A 24,468-nucleotide genomic window follows, 5' to 3' on the forward strand; every position below is an offset into this window, starting at 1 on the left:
TTTTATTTCACCTGACGGCTCCTAGGTAGTTCCCCTTACAATGAGGAATTTTGGGGAATTTCTGTTACTTTCATGTGATAGTATTCTGACTCATGCATGAGTCTGTCATGATTTACAAATAGTTGAAAGTAGCAAATAGCATATTTCTATTGAATATCTTTTTTTCCCCCCTTGGTACATACAGGTGAGTTTACACCTGAGATGCAGGTGAGAATTCGACAAGAGATTGAGAAGGAGAAAAAAGTAGAGCCTTGGAAAGAACAATTTTTTGAAAGCTACTATGGTCAGAGGTAAATATCAAGACAGGTTCTATAAACCAGTGTTAATTCCTATACATACGTCATGTGGTGCTTCATCTTATTACCTTTCCAGAAAATCTAGTCTGCGATTTCCTTCATTTTTTTCCACTAGTTCTTTTTTACCAAGAAAAATATTTTTTTCTTACGAATCGTAGGTACACAGAGTTGGATTACTCGTAATCCTTGACTCTTTTTTTTTTTTTTTTTTTAATATTTATTTGGCCGTGTCGGGTCTTAGTTGTGGTGCGTGGGTTCTTCATTGTGGTGTGCAGGCTCTTCCTTGTGGCGCACAGGCTTCTCTCTAGTTGTGGCGTGTGGGTTTTTCTCTCTCTAGTTGTGGCGCATGGGCTCGAGGGTGCATGGGCTCCAGAGCACACGGGCTCTCTCGTTGAGGCACTCAAGCTCATTAGTTACAGCGCACGGGCTTAGTTGCCCCGCAGCATGTGGAATCTTAGCTCCCTGACCAGGGATCAAACCTGTGTCCCCTCCATTGTAAGGCAGATTCTTTACCACTGGACCACCAGGGAAGTCCTAGTCCTTGACTCTTAACACATTACCATTGTAGATGGTGTGGTTTCTTTTTTTTTATTAAAAAAAAAAAAGATTTTATTATCTTGAATTAGAGTCCTTACTTTGAATAGATTGGTTTTTCTTCCAGTAACTTTATAATACATAAGAATACTGAAGTTCTATATATTTTTTATTGTAGTCAGTTATCCCACAATAGGATAACTTATCCAGAATCACTAAGGAATCCTGTAATATGGACCATTGTATTCAACGTGTAATTAAACAGCCTTTCTTCTGTAGAAGGCACTGGGAGATATTCATAGCTGAAACAAGATACAGACCCTTTTCTCAAGGGGCTATATAGTCTGAGTCAGTTTTTTTCCTAACAGAAAAAAATCTTAAAATCTTAATGGGGGGATTTTCCCGGTGTTCTAGTGGTTAGGACTCGGAGCTTTCACTGCTGTGCCCCGGGTTCAATCCTGGTCAGTGAGCTAAGGTCCCACAAGCCATGCGGTGCAGCCAAAAAAAAAAAAAAACCTTAATGGGGCCACTTAAATAGATGACAGTGGAGCTGTATTGTTTGAAATAGAATTGAACACCCGGAGTTTTAATTGTCTATTAGTCTCCCTTCCTACCTAATGGCAGCCTTTAAGGATACTCCATAACCATAGCTTGAGAACGAATGGCTCTTTTCCTTATCTCCATGTAGTGTTCATTGATCCCGTTCATGGTCATTTCAGAAGTGATTCTTAATGAGATGAAGAGCGCCGTACACCAATTTTTCTACCTTCTTGGTGTGAGCTTTGAGCTTTTCTACAGAAACGAGGGTGAATACATTTAGACCATTTTTATAGGCAGCAGTTATTCCATAAATATTGTTCATTCCCTCCTTATAAGATGGAGCATCACAGCCATTCTTGGGTCTTTCTGTTTTTAGCTATTACTTTTTGCCAGCTTTTTGGAAGGACTATATTTGATTACTGTCCAGATTTGTCCTCAGCCATTCCATCTCAGGGGTGCGGTACTGATTATTGAAGTCACCAAAGAGGGATATCTTGTTTTTGCTTGTTGTAGGAGGAGTCTCTAGTGACCCCTACAGGGTAGCCTAGCTCTTAGCCAGGCCACACTGTGGAAGTCTCACTTGGTCTTCACTCCCAGGATAGCTCAGAGGCACTTGATCTCAGAATTTTAGAGCTATACCAAGTGAAATTTAAACAGGCTTTCCAAAAACTCAGAGTTCTCGTTTTCAACCTCTAGCGAATATTGACAGCCAGCTCTCCTACTGTCTCCCCTGGGTCCCTTAGATTTCTTGGGCCAGCCTTTCTACAGGTACTGCAGAGTAGAGCTGATCACCGTCCAAACCCACAGTCCCAGGGTACATGGGTTTTTGTCTTCTTTAACTTCTCTGTGGGTAGTCTGTGATCCATGCCTCTAGGCAATGTAGCCCCTTTGTAAGCAGAAGTAATAATAATTAACATTATATTGAGCTTTTATTATGTGCTACGTGCTATTCTAAGTACTGTACATGCATTAATTTAGTTACTCATAATAGCAACAACGTACAATTAAAGAAACTGAGATACAGAAGGCTAGTCACTTACTTATTACATGGATAGTAGGTATCAGAGCTAGGATTTGAATCCAGGTACTCTGGCTCCAGACCCTTCACTAATATTAATAATAGTGAAGATGATATATGAAAATTACCTACTAAGTGTCACAGGTTCTTCTAGGCATTGCCATACACCGTTATCTCATATTCAATAACATAGGCCATTTCTCAACTACAATATTTCTTTCTTCCACCTTTTAGTTCTGGCCTGAGCCTTGAAGATTCAAAGAAATTGACAGCTTCACCCAACGATCCCAAAGTAAAGAAAACCCCAGCTGAGCAACCAAAATCCATGCTTCCTTCAGAGGCCTCTCCTGTCAATATAGTCTCAGTAATTCCCCAGTTAGTGTCTAAAGAAGAAGTACTACAGCTGCCATCACCAGTCAGAAAAGAAGAGCATGAAAGCCAAGATAAGATGCAGCCAAAGTCCAAATCCCCAGAGCCCCTGCTTTCCTCAGCTCCCAATACAGATGAGCTTAGCAGCGTCCCTCCCATCAAGTGCCCAAAGGATGAGGCTCTCTTGGAGCAAAAGCCAGTTGCCTCTGCTGAACAGAAGTCTGAGAAAGAGAGTCATCTCACTACAACTTCAAATTATAATAAAAATGAAAGCCAAGAAGCTTTAGTTACATCCCTGAGCAAACCCAAGAGCCCTGGGGTAGAAACAACAGTAGTGAAGCCCATAGTAGAAGCAGGTCTACAGGAGACCACTATGAAAGAGCCTCCATCAGCTCTGGCTGATCACAGCCCAGAAAACCTCAAGAGGAAACCTTCTGTCACCCAAGAAGAGGCCCCTACAAGCTGGGAGAAGAGACCACGTGTCACTGAGGATCGCCAGCACCAGCAGCCATTTCCAGTCTCCCCACAGCCCTTTCTCAGTAGAGGGGACAGGTTCCAGGTGCGGAAAGTACCACCTCTCAAGGTAAGAGAGCGGGAAGAATTGAAAAAGAAAGATGGTCTGAACACTAAGTTTTTGGTTGTACCTACTAAGTTTCAAATATTTGTGGTATTTCTTAATGCAGAAGCAGTTGTATATATTTGATATGCATGTAACTGTGGTCATACACGAGTAAAATTATTAAGAAACAGGCATTTAGAACTGCATCCTTATATGTATATATATAGCTGATTCACTTTGTTCTACAGCAGAAACTAAGACAACATTGTAAAGCAATTGTATTCCAATAAAAAAAATCATAAATAAAAGAACTGCGTCCTCACACATCCTTTTTGGGGTTTGAATACTTATTCAGATATCTGAATATCTAATGCAGTCCACCCCCACCCACACCCCTGCTGGCTACTCTTGTATTTTAAGACAGTTATGGAAAGTATTTTGTCTCATGTGACAAAATAATAAGTATAATAATAAACAGGAGGAGGTCATTGATGTGATTAAGAGATCACATCTTTGTATCAAGAGCCATGATATTTAACACTTTATTGACTGGAGACATATTACGGCCACAGGCATTAGTTTCTACAAAAATCCCTGGTCAATAATGTGTTAATTATTGCTGCCATAACTGATTTGATGTTCTGAGAGCCTGGAACTACCTTTTAGTTCCAACCTTTTAAAGGAAATGTGTGCGGCTGCCATGAGTCACCACTGGTCACTTGAGGGACCTTAGTAAGATGGAATAGCCTTGCTAAGCTCTACTGCTTAGGATATGTGATTAACTTGTGTTTTAGCCCTATATTGCTGCATATCAGATCTTTTAAATTTCTATAGCAGTGTCACTACCTTAGTGTGTACTTGGGCTTGTGCCTAATATCAGTTTGCAGTTCATTCTTAATTTTATTAATAGTATTTATTAACACTGTTGTGTCTACTATGAACCCAGGCACTGGGTAGCATTCATTCACATTAGAATATAAGTAAAACAAAATAAGCCAAATAGAAATACTCTTTTCCCTTTTTTATTCAACTTAGACTAACCAAAGTCCTACCTGGGAATATCCCTTGGAAACACTCAGTTACTAGTACTTGACCTGTTTCACGCACTGTGAGACTTCTCTCTCTCATTTTGCACCATAATAGTATGATGTTCTTCATTACTTTTTAATTTTAAGATTTGTGATTGCAGCACTTAGGAATCTCTCCTTTTTTCTTTTTCTTTTTTTGATATTTTTCTATTTAGCATACACTGTCATGCTTTGCTAGAGATTCTGAGTTTTATGATAATCACTTGTATTCTTCTTATAAAAATATGAGAAACCTTTCTTTAATGGGTGTCAATTAGAACTTATCTCTAAACCTGAGAGCTGAGTTATAGTCTAGGTTTTACTTTATATAAATGACGCTGGGTAAGAACGATCATTTCTATTTCCTCATCTTTCTGCTAATCCAAAGAGACTCTACACTGAAAACTTAAATCCATTGTGACCAAGTTAATGTTATTTAACTTCTTTCCTTTCTTTTACTTCTTTCTCATTTCCCCAAAAACTCCACCAGAAGTTGCTTTAGTAACACTCTTACCTTAGACCCTGTCTCAAATCCCATTTTCTTAGACAAAGCTTAATGTAATTTATAACAGAACAAAATCTTTTAAACAAAACTTAAATAGAAAAACAAAATTTGAATTTTATTACAAATGTTATATATGTATATGTGTATAAAATTATATATGCACATATATCTATTTTATATATGCATATCTACAATATAAAATGTGTACATATATGTATATAGAGAGATGGACAACTCAAACAGACATTATGTATTTTCCATTCAGTATACAATTATAACAGAAAGAATCTAATTCCTTTGCTATACCAGGGTAGGGCTTCTCAATAAGTTAAATTGTTGAATTGTTATCAGTGCCTAGAAAGCTTGTGTGGGTTTTGTACTTTAAAAAAAAGTATAACATCTCATTTATTCTATATAAACGGGTAATAGGACTAGTTACCTAAATAACTGAAAATTCTCATTTTTAAGCATTAAAACTTTTTATTTTAACCACTCTTAAGGATTGTCCTTATTTAATCAACATGTTATTAATGATATTCAGTCATTATGATAGGTATCCTTTATTGTGCTGGATATGTTGTTGTTCTCAAGATTATTCTAATGTAAGATTGCTTGTTCCCTATATATGATTCCCCTGCACAACTGTGCTTTTTACTTTCCTGTTTTTAATTTTCTAGTTTTATCTGTTTTTCCCCCTATTAGTTGTCTCTGCTAGATGGTATTACCAAGGGGCAACAGTTGCTTCTTTCTTATCCTGGGCAACTTCTAAAATACTGTGTGCAGTTGGATGTAAAGTAGATTTCAGCTTTAAGAGAGAGATTGAGTATATCTCATGATGAGAAATATGTGGGCTTTGTGACAGGTGTTACAAAATCCTAGAGGTCTAACTTCTGAATGACAGAGAATTCTTCAGGACTGCTGACCTTTTTAGAAATGGGTATTGCAGATAATGAAAAATCTTTAGTGACTTCATTAGTCTCAATTTAAGGAGTTCCAGAAAGATGACATGCATTTTCTTAGAGCTCAGCGGCTTAATATGTTTTTAATTACATGTCCTAGGACATCTGTAACAGTTATTTGCTCTTTTAAATTCTTCCAACTATTAGAAAGGCCCAGATACTGGTTCATTCTACTTAATTCCAGTAGCTTTCAAAGTATTGTTTTGAACAGGAGTCAGATTCCTTTCAGGTATAATATTTTATGATATGAAAATCAGTGGTTTCAAACCTAATGATGCATCAGAATCTCGTAAGAAGCTTTCTAGAAATGCATTTTTTTCTCTAGGAGTTCTAATTTGTAATTTTAAGGACAGGACTGAGAGGATGTATATTTTTTAAAAGCTCCACAAATAAGTATAATGCCAGCAGGAGGTGAGAATGACATTGGTTAACATTACAGACATTATATACATACCCCGTCATGTGCGTGGGCAGAGTGGATCACACACTGTCTTCCTTCCAGTGCAGTTTAGAAGCCTCTGTAATTTGAGGTAATTCAGCCTATATGCTTAGCTGTGCAAGTGTGCGTGTGTAAAAGAGAAGAGAACAAGAATTTTCCTCTGGACCTTGGTAGTAAAGCCAAGAAGTAAAAGACAGTAATGGTGTGCTACTTCTTTATTTCTTCTGTTTCTGTCTTCTCGCTTTTACACGCATTTTAAAATGTAGATACCATAGAAAGGTCTCTATCTTAAATGATCAGCTGTTATGAGTAGTAATGACATTAAGAGAGAGCTGTGTTGTAAGAAGAGGTTTGAGGCTTTGGGGTGGGAGTGGATGTCGAGGGAGGGGAGTCCTTGGCACCAATAGAGGAGGTGAAAGGATCCTGGAGACAAACCTTTGTGGCTGTCCCCATGGTTTGGTCTCTTAGTCACAGGCTTCCCGTCCTTGTCATAGGGTTCACCCTACTCAGAATTTGTGTTAATGAAGTTTGATTGCTCTTATAAATGAAAACTAAGCTCTGTTGTTTTTTTCCCCCCTAATTCTTTCAGATCCCGGTCTCCAGAATCTCCCCCATGCCGTTTCCTACATCGCAGGTCTCTCCCAGGGCTCGTTTTCCAATCTCCATCACTAGTCCTAACAGAACAGGAGCCAGAACTCTCGCAGACATCAAAGCAAAAGCCCAGCTGGTCAAAGCACAGAGGGCAGCAGCTGCTGCTGCAGCCGCAGCTGCCGCAGCCGCCTCAGTTGGAGGGACCATTCCAGGACCTGGCCCAGGGGGTGGACAAGGTCCAGGAGAGGGGGCTGAAAGGAGAACTGCTAGAGGAGGGAGTCCAGACTCAAACAGAGTCAGTGAAACTGGAAAGGGCCCCACACTGGAACTGGCAGGAACTGGAAGCAGGGGAGGTACGAGAGAGCTTTTACCCTGTGGTCCAGAGACTCAGCCCCAATCTGAGACCAAGACCCCAGGCCAGGCACAGTCTCACAGTGTCTCTGGAGCACAACTACAGCAAACCTCCTCAGTGCCTCCACCATCTGCCATCAGTGGAGCGTGCTCAAGTGTCCCGTCACCAGCCCACGCTAACACACCCCCACCAGCTTTAGGGAAAGTAAGTAATGAAAAACTGAACCCCACCAGGGCGGCAGCCACGGTGGCCTCTCTTAGCCACCCACAAGGGCCCAGTAATGGTAGGCAGGAGAAAGCACCTCCTACTCCAGCAGATCCTGCTCTAATCGCAGGTGCCTCACCTGTTCATTTTGCAGTCGATGGCACAGTTGAGCCCAAAGCAGGTTCTAGTAAGAATACACCAAACCCTCCAGCCTCAGCAGAGATAAGTGCTAGTGCTTCAGTGGACATGACTCCCTCCCCTTTAACATCTTTATTAGCAACAGCCTCTTTAGAGAAGCTTCCTGTACCCCAGGTCGTTGTAACCATAGCACCTACTGGATCAGCTCCATCCTCGAGCACTTTGCCAGCAGCTTCTAGCCTTAAGACCCCAGGAGCTTCTTCAAGTATGAATGGACCCATTTCAAGGCCAAGCTCTAATATCCCTGCTAATAATCCTTTGGTAACTCAGCTGCTGCAAGGCAAAGATGTTCCCCTGGAGCAAATTCTGCCTAAACCTCTCACCAAAGTTGAAATGAAAACTGTTCCACTAACTACAAAAGAGGAAAAGGGGATGATGATAGGAGCACTCGCAGGTACCAGCATAACAGAAAATAGCACCAGAGAGGAAGTTAATGAGAGACAGTCCCATCCAGCTACACAGCAACTGGGTAAAAGTTTGCAAAGTAAGCAGCTCCCCCAGGTTCCAAGACCCCTTCAGCTCTTTTCAGGTAAGGATCTAAGGGACGCTAGCATTGACACACACCAATACCAAGAAGGACTAAGTAAAGCAACCCAAGATCAGATCCTTCAGACACTCATCCAAAGGGTTCGGAGGCAGAATGTTCTCTCGTTTGTGCAGCCCTCCCAGTTCAACTTCACTCACTCAGGTTTCCAGTTAGAGGACATCTCCACAAGCCAGAGGTTTATGCTGGGTTTTGCTGGCAGAAGGACATCCAAGCCTGCCATGGCAGGTCACTACTTACTTAACATTTCCACCTATGGCCGGGGTTCAGAGAGCCTTAGGAGGACCCATTCTGTAAACCCCGAAGACCGATTTTGTCTAAGTAGCCCCACTGAGGCCTTGAAGATGGGATATACAGATTGTAAAAATGCAGCAGGAGATAGTAGCAGCGGTAAAGAAGATGATACTGATGAGGAAAGTACTGGTGATGAGCAAGAATCTGTCATGGTGAAGGAGGAGCCGCAGGCTTCCCAGAGTTCTGGCAAGTGTGAAGCAAGTTCAGGACCCCACAGTAGAGAAACCCTATCCACCAGTGATTGTTCAGCTAAAAAGAATGTGAAGGCAGAGATGCCAGTGCCTGAGCAAACCACTTTAAGCAAGGAAAATTACCTGTTCACTAGAGGCCAAACATTTGATGAGAAGACCCTAGCCAGAGATTTTATTCAGGCAGCACAGAAGCAGATGGCTCACGCAGTGAGAGGTAAGACCGTGCGGAGCAGCCCTGAGCTTTTCAATTCTACTGCTCTTCCTCTGCCTGCAGACAGCCCTACCCATCAGTCTCTACTCCTTCCACCACTGCAAACCCCAAAGCTGTATGGAAGCCCCACACGGATTGGGCCAAGCTACAGAGGCATGATCAACGTCTCCACCTCATCAGACATGGACCATAACTCTGCTGTACCGGGGATGCCTGACTGTAGCCAGGTATCTAGCAATGTCGGTGATGTCATGTCCTTTTCAGTGACTGTCACAACCATCCCTGCTAGCCAAGCTATGAATCCCAGCAACCACAGCCAGACCATTCCTGTTCAGGCCTTTCCTGAAGAGAACAGCATAGAGGACACACCTTCGAAATGTTACTGCCGATTGAAAGCCATGATCATGTGCAAGGGGTGTGGAGCCTTCTGCCACGATGATTGCATTGGCCCCTCCAAACTGTGTGTCTCCTGCCTTGTCGTTCGGTAATGAGACCGGGAGAACACACTGTACAGAAGGCAGGAAGCGGGGAAGGGTTGACAGATGTGGTTTTTGAGTTCTTTTGGAATCACAGAAATAAACTAGGTTTCAGTTGTCTTAAGAGACAAGTGTTACTTAATCAGGAATACAGAGTACAGATCTTACATTTTAGAGGAAAAGCACCTTGTAAAGTAAGTCCAAGTCAAGACTTTGTGAATTTGTGACAAGTTTGCACTTACAAAATCATGTAAATATGTCACATCTTGTTTTAACATTTTTCCAGGTGTTTAGGTAATAATGTATTACTTTGACTTCAGATTGATGTTCCACTTCATGTGACTTTGAAAAGTTTAATGCCATGCATGGTGAAAGGAAGCGATTTCCCTTCTGCCCTTTCTTAAGAGGCTAGGAAAAGAAAGGAGTGAGGGAATGGTCTGAAGAAATGACCACTCACGTTGATTATGTCTTCACCGCAGGCTTTACGTAGGTTATTCAGCCTTCACAGGATTTGGATTCAGGGTTTACTCAGTCCCTTTACCTTAGATGGAACCTTCTCAAGTTGAAATTTTTGATAAGGTATTAATTTCACAGGCAGTACTTGAGACTCTGAAAATTCTGACTTGGTTCTTGGCTTCCATAAACGAGTACTATTGCCAGGCACTCTGCTTGCAGTTTGTGGATCCCTGCTGTTCCCTAATCCCACTCCCTTGCCCTGAAGCAGCGTGCATGGTCCATGAAAAGTTTGCCTCGCGGGGCCCCTTGGGTTACCATCACCTGTGCAGGGCAGTAATTCCAGCAATAATCTCCGAGGATTTAGTCATTCGTGGGAGCTTACAAACAAGTTTGAAATACTAGTATAAAATTAACAGAAAAGTGTTAGTGATAGGGTGATTTGAACTGTGTGTTTTGTTGGGTAAGCAGAATAAAGGTGCAGAAACTGTTGAACTGAACATAAAGAACTTTGGAAAACAATTTTAACACTAGAAACAAAGTAGCCCCTCTCATCCTCTTCTCTCCCAACCTGTTAACTTAATGTTCTACAGTTAGCTGTTGCTACAGGTAGAAAAACTCATTAATACCAGATTTGACCATTCTGTTAAATCTGTTTTGACCTCCCAGGCATCTGAGGAATATGAGGGTAATCTTATATATTACTCTGAACATACACGTGTGCGTGCGCGCACACACACCGTAAAAGTCAGACACTTTTCCTGTTTTAGAAAACATGTCCCCTTTCTTGGACTACTGCTCTCTACACACTAGAAATTTCTAATGTAAAGGGGCTTTAGTGAATGACTTAGGAAACATCTAGAAAGGAAAAGAAATCAGCTGCAAATTTTTGTTTTTGTTTATTTTTTGTTTCCTTTATGTTGAATTCTGTCTCTAGTGACTAAAGAATTTTTGAGTACATACATTTAGGTCATGGTTAAAGAACATTAAAATAAATCTACAATTTACCAGAATTCGGTCTTAAAAAGTTGGGGATTGTCAATGTGTATCATTTGCATATTGATTTCAAATCTCCTAATTTCACGTATGTAAAGGACATACATTATTAGTGCAACCTAGTACAGTCATAGTTGTACTTAATATTCAGGATGTGATATATACAAAATGCAGAACAGTTTTTTGTTTGTTTGTTTGTTTTTTTGCGGTACACGGGTCTCTTGCTGTGGTGGCCTCTCCCGTTGCGGAGCACAGGCTCCGGACGCGCAGGCTCAGCGGCCATGGCTCACGGGCCCAGCCGCTCCACGGCATGTGGGATCTTCCCGGACCAGGGCACGAACCCGTGTCCCCTGCATCAGCAGGTGGGCTCTCAACCACTGCGCCACCAGGGAAGCCCCCTGCAGAACAGTTTAGACTCGTTAACTAAGTCACATTCCAGATTAGGGGCAAGTAGGCAGTAGTAATCTTAGCTTTGCACCCATTCTGCTACCCACCCCTCCCTACCTCACCTCCTGCATTATACATACACTCTTTTAATACTTTCAAACCCCATAAGAAACTATTTACTTCTATTTTTTATTTTTTGTTTCTGAGTTTTTTGTGGCCCAAAGCAAATATAGGATTAATATCTGTGTTCTAGTTTCAACCAAGATAATTTGATGTCCTTCTAACTTCCCTTTTTCTTCCAGCACACACATAGCTAAGAGGTAAGAAATCTGTAAGGATCCAGGGATAAGGAGGAAGTTCTCCAGCCAATAACCAGTAGGAGTCAGAAACCATGGTTCTGTTCCCAAACTTTCAGTGCCCTGGGTAATCCCAGGGGGTGTTAAAAAGACCTATTGCTAGTTAAAACTCTCCATTCCCAGCTTCCTCACTCGCCACTTGAGTGGCAGGACTGAGGGGTGGTCTGCTGCCGGAAGTGGTTGACTGTTTCAGAACCGACCCCACGGTGAGCACGAGTTAACCAATTTGGTTTTTCAAAATGATTTTTCTTCTTCACACCTTTCCTATTCATAGAAAGTCTCTCCTCCATGGTTCTCTTAATCTGAGGATGGACAGACTAACCAGGAAAGGAGGAAAGGCATCAGGGATTTTCAAGTCCATTTAGAGAGCAAACCATATCGTGCCTATTCATCTTGACCCAGGCTCTTGCAGATAGGTCCTAAGCATTACTATTCATCAGATTCTCTTTACAGATAATACCCAGCTAATAAAATATTCAATAAATCGTCAACTAGGTACACTGCCTCACTCTTGACTAAATGAGAGAATAGTTAGAGTCTCTTAGATTGGTAGAAAATTGAATGCAATCTATTGGTTTCAAAACGGTTTCACATAGAAGGTCATTCATCTTGTGCTGACTGAGCTGAGAAGAAAAAAGAAAAATTACAATCTGGCCCTTTTGAAAATGAAGCAGTAGGAACAAGAAAACCTTTAAATTATTAGAATATGGTATTCCAGTACCTTTAAAGCAGTTTTTATCTTAGGTTTTCAGTTACTTTACCTTTCAATTCAGTCTGAAATGTTTCTAATAAGTGCTAAGCTTATTTTTATGGTATTAAGTTGCACTATTTCCAGTGACTAGTCAGGCATTATGCCTGATGCTTATGCCTCCAGGGTATGCTTCTCAAGCCTTCAGATAACCTTCCACTTCAGGTCACCTTGGGGAGGTGGCATTAACAATATATCATCTCAGTCTTACTTGGGAATGTTCTAAGTTGTCTAGTAGAGAAGACTCCCTAAATTTTAAAGAATTTTTATTAAAATTCTCCATCCTATTAAACAGAAAATAAAGCCAAATAACCTGGAGTTGTTTGCCCTACATAACCCCTGTGTTGAAGATACTGAAGCTGTCTGTGGTACCCCATGTAACATCTTTAAGAATAAGGTCTGGCAGATGGGAAATTTTTCTTGGGGCAGGGGAAGCATACTTACATGGGCTGGGAAGGCACACAGTGTAGACATTTTAGGAGTTATCACAGATTTAAATAGCCAAAGGAGGACGTCATTGCCTTCCAGGTGAAGGCATAAATTGGTACATTAATAATTGGACCGTTTACCATCCTAATTGCTCTTACTGCCTTTCTTCACCTAAGAGTCCTTAAAGAACTCTTGGGTGAAATTATTTGTTATAATGAGGGGGTCTTCTCTGGTCATTACATCACTCTTTGTTTCTAGAGCTCATTGTCAGTAAGCAGTACCAGGGTTGTTTTCTCTGTGACCTACAGATTTCACAGCAAGGAGAGAAAAGTCTCCCTGTTGCATTACAACAATGTGCTAAGTAAAAAAACTTGGCCAAGGGTAGTTTGCAGCTCAATTTATAGAATAGTCCAAAGAGACTCCGAGAAACATGATGATAGGCAGGGATCTTTCCTACCGTGTTTCAATACCTACATAACCTATTGAAAGAGGACAATAGGTAAAGCAGTTCCTAAAGTTGGAAGTAAGACCTTCATAGATTCTTGGTTACTTATTTTTTTTAATGCTTTACATTTGATACAACTATTAAAGATCAATTTTAAAAATAGCTTTCCAGTAATATATTTTAAGTAATATATATTTTAATATCTATGTAAAAAGTGACAGTGGGAGACTTTGAATTTCTCATATAAGGTATGTTTGATGTAGGGCCTCACTGTTAAGGCACAAATTATTTCAAAGGAAGTTACTCTAAAGACACTCAGATTATTTCCAAAAAAATGCAATAAGGGGAAGAGTTTTGGAGTTTATTTTTTATTTTAAAAGAAAATTGACTTATTTACCACAAGCTATTTTTTTTTTCCTTCTGGCTAAAAGATTTGTACAGACTGGTTTGGTAAATGCTAAACTTTTGTGTCTTTTGCCTTTTTAAAGGAATTGTTAACATTGGAATTGAGGGTATGTACAGAGAAGTTGGTGTCAACACCATTTAAAAAGTCATATTTTTTCACAAATATAGAAAAATCATTTTACATAAGAATTTTAAGTATTTGCAATAAATATATGTATATAGATTGTATGTATTCATATATTCTTATTTTTCATTTTATTATTAAGTAAAAGATAATTAAAGTGGAAATAAAAACCTTGGAGTTTTCGGTGCATCTTGAGGTCTGACATACATGTGAAAGTGGTGTGGGTAAGGGCCCTCAGTTGTCTTATACTACTATTGGAAGATTACCAACAGATTGCATAGAAGATAGTAAAATGAGGAATTTGGTGATAAATCAGGGTAGCGTATTTCTTTCAGAACTCTAGTAAAAATATTAAATTCTCCTAATATGTCTGTCTCTGTGCTTTCACCCTTGAACTGTTCTCTCTCCTAACCACCTAAGGTTACTGGGAAAGTAAAAACAAAACAAAACACAGTGCATTGTTTTTTAATGTGCCCATTGTTTGCTTCTAAGACAAAGAATGGCAAGAAAATATCTCGGGGTGGGGGGTGGCGGGAATAGGTTTTCCTTTCTCCACAGTGGTTAATAATTCATAGGCAAACATTCACTTCCACCACCTTCCAGGCCATAGGGTTTATGTGAAGAAATAATATCGTGAAGATAATAGAAAAGTTTTTTTCTGTTTCCCTTCTTTGAGAAGTGAGTTTTGTAGCCAGTTTTATGTCCTTCCCAATTGATCTGGAGATAGAAGGGCTAAGAGAACTTGAATGTTTATCTCCCTAATGTCAGGAAGAGTGTTTATGGAAATGAGGACTTAACCAAAACGTTAGGAGAGGTTATCCATACCTAGAGATAATCGAGTCCTGCTGTCCAAGAGAAGTCATTTTGTGATTGTAAATATTTAGTTTTAGGATATGATTGAGGAAGCAAAAGGATACCTAGATAGTCTCTGGGAATAAAGGCGTATAGCCCGTTCTTTAAAAATGAATAATATATAGCTTTATTGGTGACCTGAAAGGAAATAAGGTCAGAGTTTGAAGAATATCTTAATGACCCATGAAACACTTTTAATTGTAGTTCACTAGTTCTCCCCACAATTGCTCAGTTGTGGTTATTTTAACTGATAAAAACAGCAATTTTTGGAAATTAGGATACTTAAGAATGCTTCCCGCCCCCCATAAGGCCACGCTCTGTGGCATGCAGGATCTTAGTTCCCCATCCAGGAATAGAACGCGTGCCCCCTGCATTGGGAGCACAGAGTCCTAACCACTGTACCACCAGGGAAGTCCCAAGAATGTTTTTTAAAAGACGGCCTTATTATTTTTCAAAAATTGAAAATTCAAACATAGGGCTTCCCAAAGACATTAAGAATAGTTTAGATGTCTAAGAGAACAGCGCTAAATCTTTGCTGAAAATACACTATCTCTAAAGGAAAAATTTTAAGTCTCAGGGAACATCTGCATCCTCGTAATTCCCATATATGGTAGATACGAATGAAGGTGAAATATTTAAATGTGTGTGAACCAGTTCATGATGACTGTTTACAAAGACCACCCCCCCTACTTTCTAATATGTACTTACTGTTATTTATTCCTACCTCATAGGAAGTAAAATTCATATTCAGGTAATGACATAGGACCCTAAGGTATAGTTGGACTGCAGTTAATCGAGAAAGAGCAGTGCATCACGACACAGCTTCAACTTGGATCCCCAGCTTTCTTTTATTTACATCACAGAGTCTTAGAAACCTGTGTTCATCGCTTTTAACACTAGTTGACCAGGAGTGGTCTTCACAAATCAAATTTCGCATGTTTCTAATTCTTGTACATAAATCATGTTATTCACTAATTCAAATACCTTTTGAACATCTATGTGCTAAGCACTGTGCTAAGGTTCTGGTTAAGCAAAGGTAAAGAAAAGCAGTCATGTAAGTTGTAAAAGGTCTTCCTGAAAGTAGTAACCATACAGCACATGTCTAGTTCACAGCTCAAGGAGTAATATATGCTACGTTATTTCCCAAGACGTGTTGGAAGTTTAAGAGTAAATGAACTACGAAATAGAAGCATTTGAGGCACTTGGCAAAACATGAAGAAAGAAAAGAAAGGCATTGCCCCTACATGAAATTACAGTGTGGAATTGAGCCAGGTTGATAAAATTTACCTTTTTTTGACAACTGTCACTGGAAGATCTAGAGATTAATCAGAATTTCAAGGAATCTCTTGGTAATACCTAAATTGAGAAAATCAGGCCGAAAGCAACCCCTTTCAATGAATACTGTTCAGTATGTCAGTAAAGATGCTTCATCTTATGTTCAACTAACCCTTTCAAATAACAATTTGGTAAATAATGCAGCTTTCCTGTCAAACCCAAAATAAGCTAAAGGGAATAAAAAAACATAACCTTGATTTTCATCTTATAGACTGGTGAGAAGGAAGTGTATTCATTTAAAATTGTTAGAGATATTTCATCCCCTTTTTCCCTCCATAATGGATAAAATTACTGTTCTTTTTCTTCTAATATTGTAGAATTGACTTTTTTTTTCCTTTCTACTTCTAAGTCACAACTTGCGTTAAAAGGGGCTTCAGCCGGACACTACCCCTTATAAAGTGGCCTAAATCCTAATTCTTTAAGACTTTCTGGTAGAAAGGTTTTAAAAGGATAAATGAATATATTTTGTCAGTGCTTATTACTGAACTTTCCTTACCTGGGTTACTGGATTTGCAACTTGAATTCTGTATTCCAAAATATCCATGTTCACCTTTTAGTCAAAAATTATGAGGTGTATTCCACCATGTAATACAGTCTCAACTCTGTCCAGGAACTAGGAGGGCAGATATCCTGTATTTTCCTTATACTTAGTGACATTAAACAGAAGATTGGGTTTCTTTCATAGGGACTGTATAAACTAAGGAATCTCTATACCTCTGTGTATCTTTCAGTCTTAACCTAAAAAGGGAATCCCTACAAAGATTTCCTTATAACAAAAAGGAGAGACTAACCCTGGAAGAGAGAGATGATGAGCTGTGGAGATGGGCTGTGACTAGATAGTGGGTTGTCCTGAAGAATAACTGCAAACTCAACTTACCTGGTTCTTCAAGCTCAAAAGAAACTAAAGGGAATTTTTTAAATCCTGACTTTCATCTTGACTACAAAACCTATCGAGTGCCTAGGAGAGAAGAAAGGTAAACCCAAGACTGGATTTAAGATAGATTTAAGTAAACTTGGAATTATTCTTTCCCTTTTACCGAATTTTTTTTTTTAAGTTTTGGGTTCCCATAATGTAATGAATTGCCGTGAGTGGAACATGGAATTTGATTTGAGGCATTTTGTGGGCTAAGTAATAGTTTTCTGTTGAACTATATTGTCTATCTAGTGACAGCTTTTGCCACTGCTCAGGATCTAGGAGTGTGCACCTGTGTCTTAGTGACACAGACATTGGCTCATAAATACTATATTAAACCAACTTGAGTCAGCACTTTATTAACTTTAATCACGGATCCCTTTTTAAATACTTAATATTTAAAATTCAAATTAGCCCAATAAGAAAGCAATGCATTTAACCTCAAAATGTCTGAAGGTAACTATTATTTTACACACAGTCTATGTCCTTCCTACGGAAAGTGTGGTACATAAAATTTTACATTTCTTGGGTCAGTTCTTTTCAAAACACCAGTGTCTAATGTTTTCAGATACCTAGAGCTTGGGAATGCTGGAGTTGGACTTGGACCCCAAGTCAGCAGTTGTTTTCATTTTAGGTTTTCAGGCATAGCAATTTGAAGTGACCCCATCTGAACCTATATGTAATCACTTTGAACAAGCTTTAAATTAATGAAACTCTTCCAGAGTCTCAAATTTGGTCACCTGCTTGTTGCATAAGGAGACAGATTCTGGGCTGGGCAGGACCTGACAATTTGTTCTCTGATAATAAACTACTGATTGAAGAGCAAGTTTGTTATTAGAGACTTCATGAAATTTCTAGAACCCATGAAAGATCTAGAGTACATGATAAGTGAAACTCTAGAAATTAAAAACCTTTCTCTTAGCCATAAGTGCTATGACCTATTTTTTTTAAACCCGTCTTAATTCTGTGACTCATTGCATCATACCTTAAGAGAAATCAGAATGGAAGAAATGACCTTATGTTGGTCTTACTTTAAAATCTTTGTGCACATAGGCCTTAGCACTTTGACAGATAAAGCTCTGCCTTTTAGCTCCTTCTCACTCTTGTCTTTATTCTTCCCACTTTTAGACTGTTCCTTTTATTGGTCATATAAAACTACCTTCAGAATTGAATGTATAATAATGTTTCTGCACATGGACAAACTGTATTTTAATGACTCATTTTATGTGTAATAAAGGCATACAGTTTTACTCCAGTGACTGTGCCTTTTCTTTTCCAAAGGAACCAGACACCATATTGAATGATTTACCTGCTTGTTTCCCCTTCCCCTACCTGATTGCACAGTTGTCCCTGGGTCCTGACTAAATTTGGGTACTACAGAGAATGCCAGTCTCTTCAGGCAACACGCAAAGAGAGTTAAAGAACTCAACATGAGCCATAAAGAGGGAATGTATTTCAAAAATTAAAAGGACACCTATACTACAAAGCTACAGTAATCAAAACAGTGTGGTAATGGCATAAAGACAGGCATAGAGGTAAATGGAACAGAATGGAAAGCCCAGAAATGAACCCTCAAATATGTGGTCAAATAATTTTTGACAATGGTGCCAAGAGAAGTCAATGAGGAAAGGGCAGTCTTTTCAGTAAATGTTGGGAAAATCTGATATCCACATGCAAGAGAATAAAATTGGACCCTTCCTCTACACCATATATAAAAACTAACTCAAATGGACCAAAGACCTAAGAGCTAAAACTCTTAAAACAGGGAAATCTTCATAATTGGATTTGACAATGATTTCTTGGATATGATGCCAAAAGCACAAAAGAAAAGATAAATTGGATTTCATTAAAAATTTAAAACCTGTGCATCAAAGGCCATTATCAACAGTGAAAAGGCAACCCACAGAATGGGAGAAAATATCAGTATTTGCAAATATTTTATATATTTAATTTAAAAAATCAGTATTCAAAATATATAAGAAATTCCTACAACCCAACAACCAATTTAAAAAGTACTTGAATAAAGGACTTCAGTAAAGGACTTGGATAAATCTCCAAAAGATACATACAGGTGGCCAATAAGCACAGGAAAAGATGCTCAACATCACTAATCACTAAGGAAATGCAAATCAAAGGTACAATGAGATACAACTTCACACACATTAGGATAGCTATATTGATCGTCAAAAAATAAAAGTGTCAGCAAGGATGTAGAAAAATTGAATCCTTGTGCATTGCTGGTGGACATGTAAATAGGTGCAACCACTGTGGAAAACAGTTTGCTTCTCAAAACAATTAAACGGAAGTACCTTATGATCCAGCAATTTCTGGATATACGCCCAAAAGAAATGAAAGCAGGAAGATATTTGTACACCAATGTTCATAGCAACATTATTCGCAATAGCTAAAAGGGGAAACAACACGAATGGATAAATAATGTGGTATATACATATGAGGATATTATTCAACCTTAAAAAGGAACGAAATCCTGACACATAATTCAACATGGATGAACCTTGACATTATGCTCAGTGAAATAAGCCAGACATAAAAGGACAAATACTGTATGATTCCACTTATATGAGGTACCTAGAATAGTCAAATTCCTAGAGACAGAAAGTAGAATGGTGGTTGCCAGGGAATGAAGGTAGAGGGGGATGGGGAGTTAGTGTTTAAAGTTCTGGAGATGGATGGTAGTGATGGTTGCATAACAATGTGAATGTACTTAATGCCAAGTGTACACTTAAAAATGGTTAAAACAGTAAATTTTAATGTGTATTTTACCACAATAGAAAGCAAAAGCAAAACGAAACTCAAAGTGGTTAGAGAAATAAAACTTGTGAGACATTTTCTGGACAACATGAGAATGTTTTTAGTTTTATAAATTTATTTTTTTATTATTTTTGGCTGTGATGGGTTTTCATTGCTGCGCGCGGGCTTTCTCTAGTTTCAGGGAGCGGGGGCTACTCTTCGTTGCGGTGCGTGGCCTTCTCATTGCGGTGGCTTCTCTTGTTGCGGAGCACAGGCTCTAGGCGCACAGGCTCAGTAATCCCAGCATGCAGGCTCAGTAGTTGTGGCTTGTGGGCTCTAGAGCACAGCCTCAGTAGTTGTGGTGCATGGACTTAGATGCTCTGCAGCATGTGGGATCTTCCCAGATCAGGGCTCGAACCCGTGTCCCCTGCATTGGCAGGCAGGTTCTTTACCACGGCACCACCAGGGAAGTCCCAAGAATGTCTATTTTAAAAAGGCTTTAAGGAAATAAAGAATGTAAGTTCCACCAATGGAGTTAAAAAAGGCCCTGTAGCACTAGAGAAACTAGTGATGACCTTAGAAGAAGCCATGTATCTTTGAAGGAAGCAAAGCTCTTGGAGACCACCCTGTGCAATGACTCAGAAAAGTGTCCTTGGACCTAAGAAGTTATAGCTGAGAATAGAACCAAGTACAACCAGGAACCCAAAATGTATCATCAGTGCTGAAGGTTACCAGGAATTGATGACAAGAAGCAAGCACTTTTAAAAATAAGCAAAACTATTAACCATCCTCCTCTGACATATTAAGCAATTCTAGTGAAGAGCAGAATTCTTGTAGTGGACATCTTTTGTTGATCTGAGAGGCAAAAAGCTACTTCATTTTTTAAATGTGTGCTTTAAAATTTTTTACTGTAGTCAAATACCTCTCTGTGTGAGCTACTTCTGTTTCTTTGTGAATTGTCTCAACAGGACTTCCCTCAAGTTTCCTATTAAGAGTGTTCCATTAAAAAAATTTTTTTAAATTGAGGTATAGTTGATTCACCATATATTAGTTTCAGGTGGACAACATATTAATTCAAAATGTTTATAGATTATACTCCATTTAAAATTATAAAATATTGGCTATATTCCCTGTGCTGTACAATATATCCTTGTAGTTTAGAGTGTTCCATATTTTCCTCAGTAAGTGTTCTTCATATAATAAGGCTATTAATTTTTGCAATGTTTGTTGCACATATTTTTCCTAGTTTCATGTCCCCCATTCTTGTTTATAGTCTGTTTTGCCATACAGAAACATTTAAATTTTCTGTAATTAAATTGATCATTCTCCTTAAAGACATTTGTTTTCATGATGTGCTTAACAAGCCTTTTAACAATACATTGTTTGTAAAAAATTTAACCCCTGCTTTTTTTTCCTAGTTCTCCTTACTGTTTAAATTTTTTTAGCAGTTCTATTAAAGTATGACTGATATATAACAAACAGTACATATTTAAAGCATACAATGCGATAAGTTTTGACATATTTTACCACCACAATCAAGATTATGAACACAGTTGTCACCTCTACAATTTCCTTGTGCTTCTTTGTAGCCCCTCCTGCCCTGCTGACACCATCCCCAGGCAACCACTGATCTTTCAGTCACTACAAATTAGTTTGCATTTTCAAGAATTTTATACGAATGGAATCATACAGTATGTTTTTGTTTGTTTGTTTTGTTTTTGTTTTTTGACTGCACTGCACGGCTTGTGGGATCTTAGTTCCCCGACCAGGGATTGAACCCAGGCCCTTGGCAGTAAGAGTACAGAGTCCTAACCGCTGGCCTGCCAGGGAATTCACAGTATGTATTTTTTACTGCTTGGCTTCTTTCACTCAGTACAGTTATTTTGACATTCATCTGTGTTGTCACCTGTATGAGTGGTTCATTTCTGTTTATTGCTGAGTAGTATTCTATTGTGTGGATGCACTGCAGTTTATCCATTTACCTGTCAGTGGACATCTGAGTTGTTTCTAGGGTTCGGCTATTACAAATATAGCCACTGTGAACATTTATGTACAACTCTTGGTACGGATGTATGCTTTCATTTCTCTTGGGCAAATACCTAGGAGTGGAACGGCAGGACAATACGGTAGGTGTTATGTTTAGCTTTTTAAGAAGCTGCAAAGCTATTAATATTTTGCGAAGTGATTGTAGTACTATTTTAAATCCCCACCAATGGTATAAGAGATCTAGTTTCTCCATATCCTCGTCAACATTTGGGTCAGTGTTTTAAATTTTAGCCGTTTTAACAAGTGTGTAGTGTTATCTTCCTAATGACTAATGTTGTGGAACATCTTTTTATGTGCTTATTTGTCATCCATATACCTTTTTCCATGGAGTGTCAATTCAACTCTTTTGCCCGTTTTTCCAATCATTTAGTCCTTTGATTTCCATATGAATTATAGAATCGGATGTCAGTTTCTATACAAACAGCATTTTGATTAGGATTGTGTTTATGATATACATCAATTTAGAGAGAATTGAGATCTTAACAGTATTTCACCATCAACCCATTATTCCATTTATTTATATGTTCTTTAGTTTCTCTCAGCAATGTCTTATAGGTTTCAGTAAATAAGTCTTTTGTATCTTTTGTCAGATTTAACCCTACATTAAAGAATTTTAATGATATTGTAAGTGGCAATTAAAATTTTTTTCAATTTAAAAATTCAACACAATTTTTGAGTATCAGTTGGTAGATATGATGAAATGATAATTGATGGAAAACATTCAATTTATATTTTTATGCTGATTTTATATTCTACCTTGCTAAACTCACTTATTAGTTTTATTATCACTTATTAGCTTCTTTGTACATTCCATCAGATTATAGATGACTGTTATCTCCAAAGACAAAAAGTTTTATTCTGGATAACCTTTCTTTTTCTTACCTGACCTCACTGGCTAGAACCTGTAGTACAATGTAGAATAGAAATGGTGAGAGTGGAAATCCTTTTTCCTTATCTTACAGAGAAAGCATTTAGTATTTCATATTAAGTATGATGTTAGCTAGAGGTTTTTCCTAGATGCCCTTCATCAGGCTAAGGATGTTCCCTTTTATTACCTGCCAAGAGTTGGGGTTTTTGTAGTTGTTGTTTTTCAGAATCAGGAATGGATGTTGGATTTTGTCAAATGCCTTTTCTTCATTTATTGATTTGATATGGGTTTTCTTTTTCAGTTTGTTAATATGATGAATTACATTGATTGACATCAGAAAATTCAACCAGCTTTGGATTCATTGATTTCCTCTATTGGGTCTCTGTTTTCTTTTTCATTGATTTCCACTCTGATACTTATTATTATGTTTCGTTTCTTCTGCTTATTTTAGGCTTAATTTGTTCTTTATTGTCTAATGTCTTAATATGGAAGCCGATGTCATTAATTCAAGAATATTCTTTTATTATAATGTGTTTAGTACTATAAATTTCCCAAGTACTGCTTTAGTAGCATTCCAACAATTCTGATATGTTGTTGTTTTATTTCTCTGCAGTTCAAAATACTTTCTAATTTTGATTTTGATTTCTTCTTTGACCAATGTGTAATTTAGAGGTGTGTTATCTAGTTTCAAGATATATGAAGACTTTTCAGATATCAACTTCTTATAGATTTCTATTTTAATTCCATTGTAGTCAGAGAACATACTTTGTCTGACTTGAATCCTTCTAAATCTATTAAGACTTGTTTTATGGCTTATAACATTCTGTGGGTTTTTTTGTGTTTTTTGTTTTTTTGCGGTATGCGGGCCTCTCACTGTTGTGGCCTCTCCCACTGCAGAGCACAGGCTCCGGACGTGCAGGCTCAGCGGCCATGGCTCACGGGCCCAGCCGCTCCGCGGCATGTGGGATCTTCCCGGACCGGGGCACGAACCCGCGTCCCCTGCATCGGCAGGCGGACTCTCAACAACTGCGCCACCAGGGAAGCCCTTTTCTGTGTATTTTTGAAAAGAAAAATGCGTATTCTGCTGCCATTGGGGTGGTATACCATAAATTTCAATTAAGTCAATTTGGTTGAAAAAGTTCATATTTTTACTGATTTTTCTATCTACTTGCTCTATCAATTATTGAGAGAGGAATATTGAAATTTTCAACTACAGTGGTAGATTTCTTTCTTTCTCCTTGCAGTTCTTTCAGTTATTGATTCATATATTTTTTAATAAACTTTTTTTAGAAGAGTTTTAGGGTTACAGCAAAACTGAAGGGAAAGTACAGAGAGTTAACATATACCAGCAACCTCCCTACCCACCAACTACCAACATCCCACACCAGAGTGGTATATTTATTAAAATCAGTTGAAACATCATTATCACCCAATGTCCGTAGTTTACATTAGTGTTGTATCTTCTATGAGTTTTGACAAATGTATAATGACATGTATCAACCATTATAGTGTGGTACAAAGTGGTTTCACTGCCCTAAAAACCCTGTGTACTCTACCTATCCCTCCCTCCCCTCCTCTCCCCAACCCCTGGCAAACACTGATCTTTTTTATTGTCTCCATCGTTTTACCTTTTCCAGAATGTTGTGTAGTTAGAATCATAGCGTGTGTAGCCTTTTCAGATTGCCTTCTTTCAGTAACATGCATTTACGTTTCCTCCATGTCTTTTATAAAATTTCTTTATCCACTCATGCATTGATGGACAGTTAGGTTGCTTCCATATCTTTGCTATTGTAAATAATGTTGCAGTGAACTTGGGGGTGCATATGTTCAAGTTAGTGTTTTTGTTTTCTTTGGATAAATATCAAGAATTGGCATTGCTGGATGGTTTTGAGGAACCTCCGTACGGTTTTCCATAGTGGCTGCACGAGTTTACATTCCCACCAACAGTGCATTCCTCACCAACACTTGTTATGTATTGTTTTTAATAATAGCTGTTCTAACAGGTGTGAAGTG

At 38.6% G+C, this 24,468-nt stretch overlaps 1 protein-coding gene across 2 annotated transcripts in view; it reads left to right on the forward strand.

Annotated features, from left to right (window-relative positions):
* ASXL2 (ASXL transcriptional regulator 2) overlaps positions 1–13,877 on the forward strand; it is a 126,604-nt gene extending 112,727 nt beyond the window's left edge. For both annotated transcript variants that reach the window (XM_060169139.1, XM_060169138.1), the window contains 3 exons: positions 185–290; positions 2,623–3,340; positions 6,876–13,877. In XM_060169139.1, the coding sequence (XP_060025122.1) occupies positions 185–290; positions 2,623–3,340; positions 6,876–9,359 (3,308 nt within the window). In that variant the 3' untranslated portion in view covers positions 9,360–13,877. The remainder of the gene's footprint in view (positions 1–184; positions 291–2,622; positions 3,341–6,875) is intronic.
* The last annotated feature ends 10,591 nt before the right edge of the window (positions 13,878–24,468 follow it).

This window comes from Lagenorhynchus albirostris, chromosome 13 (assembly GCF_949774975.1).
Source record: "Lagenorhynchus albirostris chromosome 13, mLagAlb1.1, whole genome shotgun sequence".
Taxonomy (NCBI): Eukaryota; Metazoa; Chordata; class Mammalia; order Artiodactyla; family Delphinidae; genus Lagenorhynchus; species Lagenorhynchus albirostris.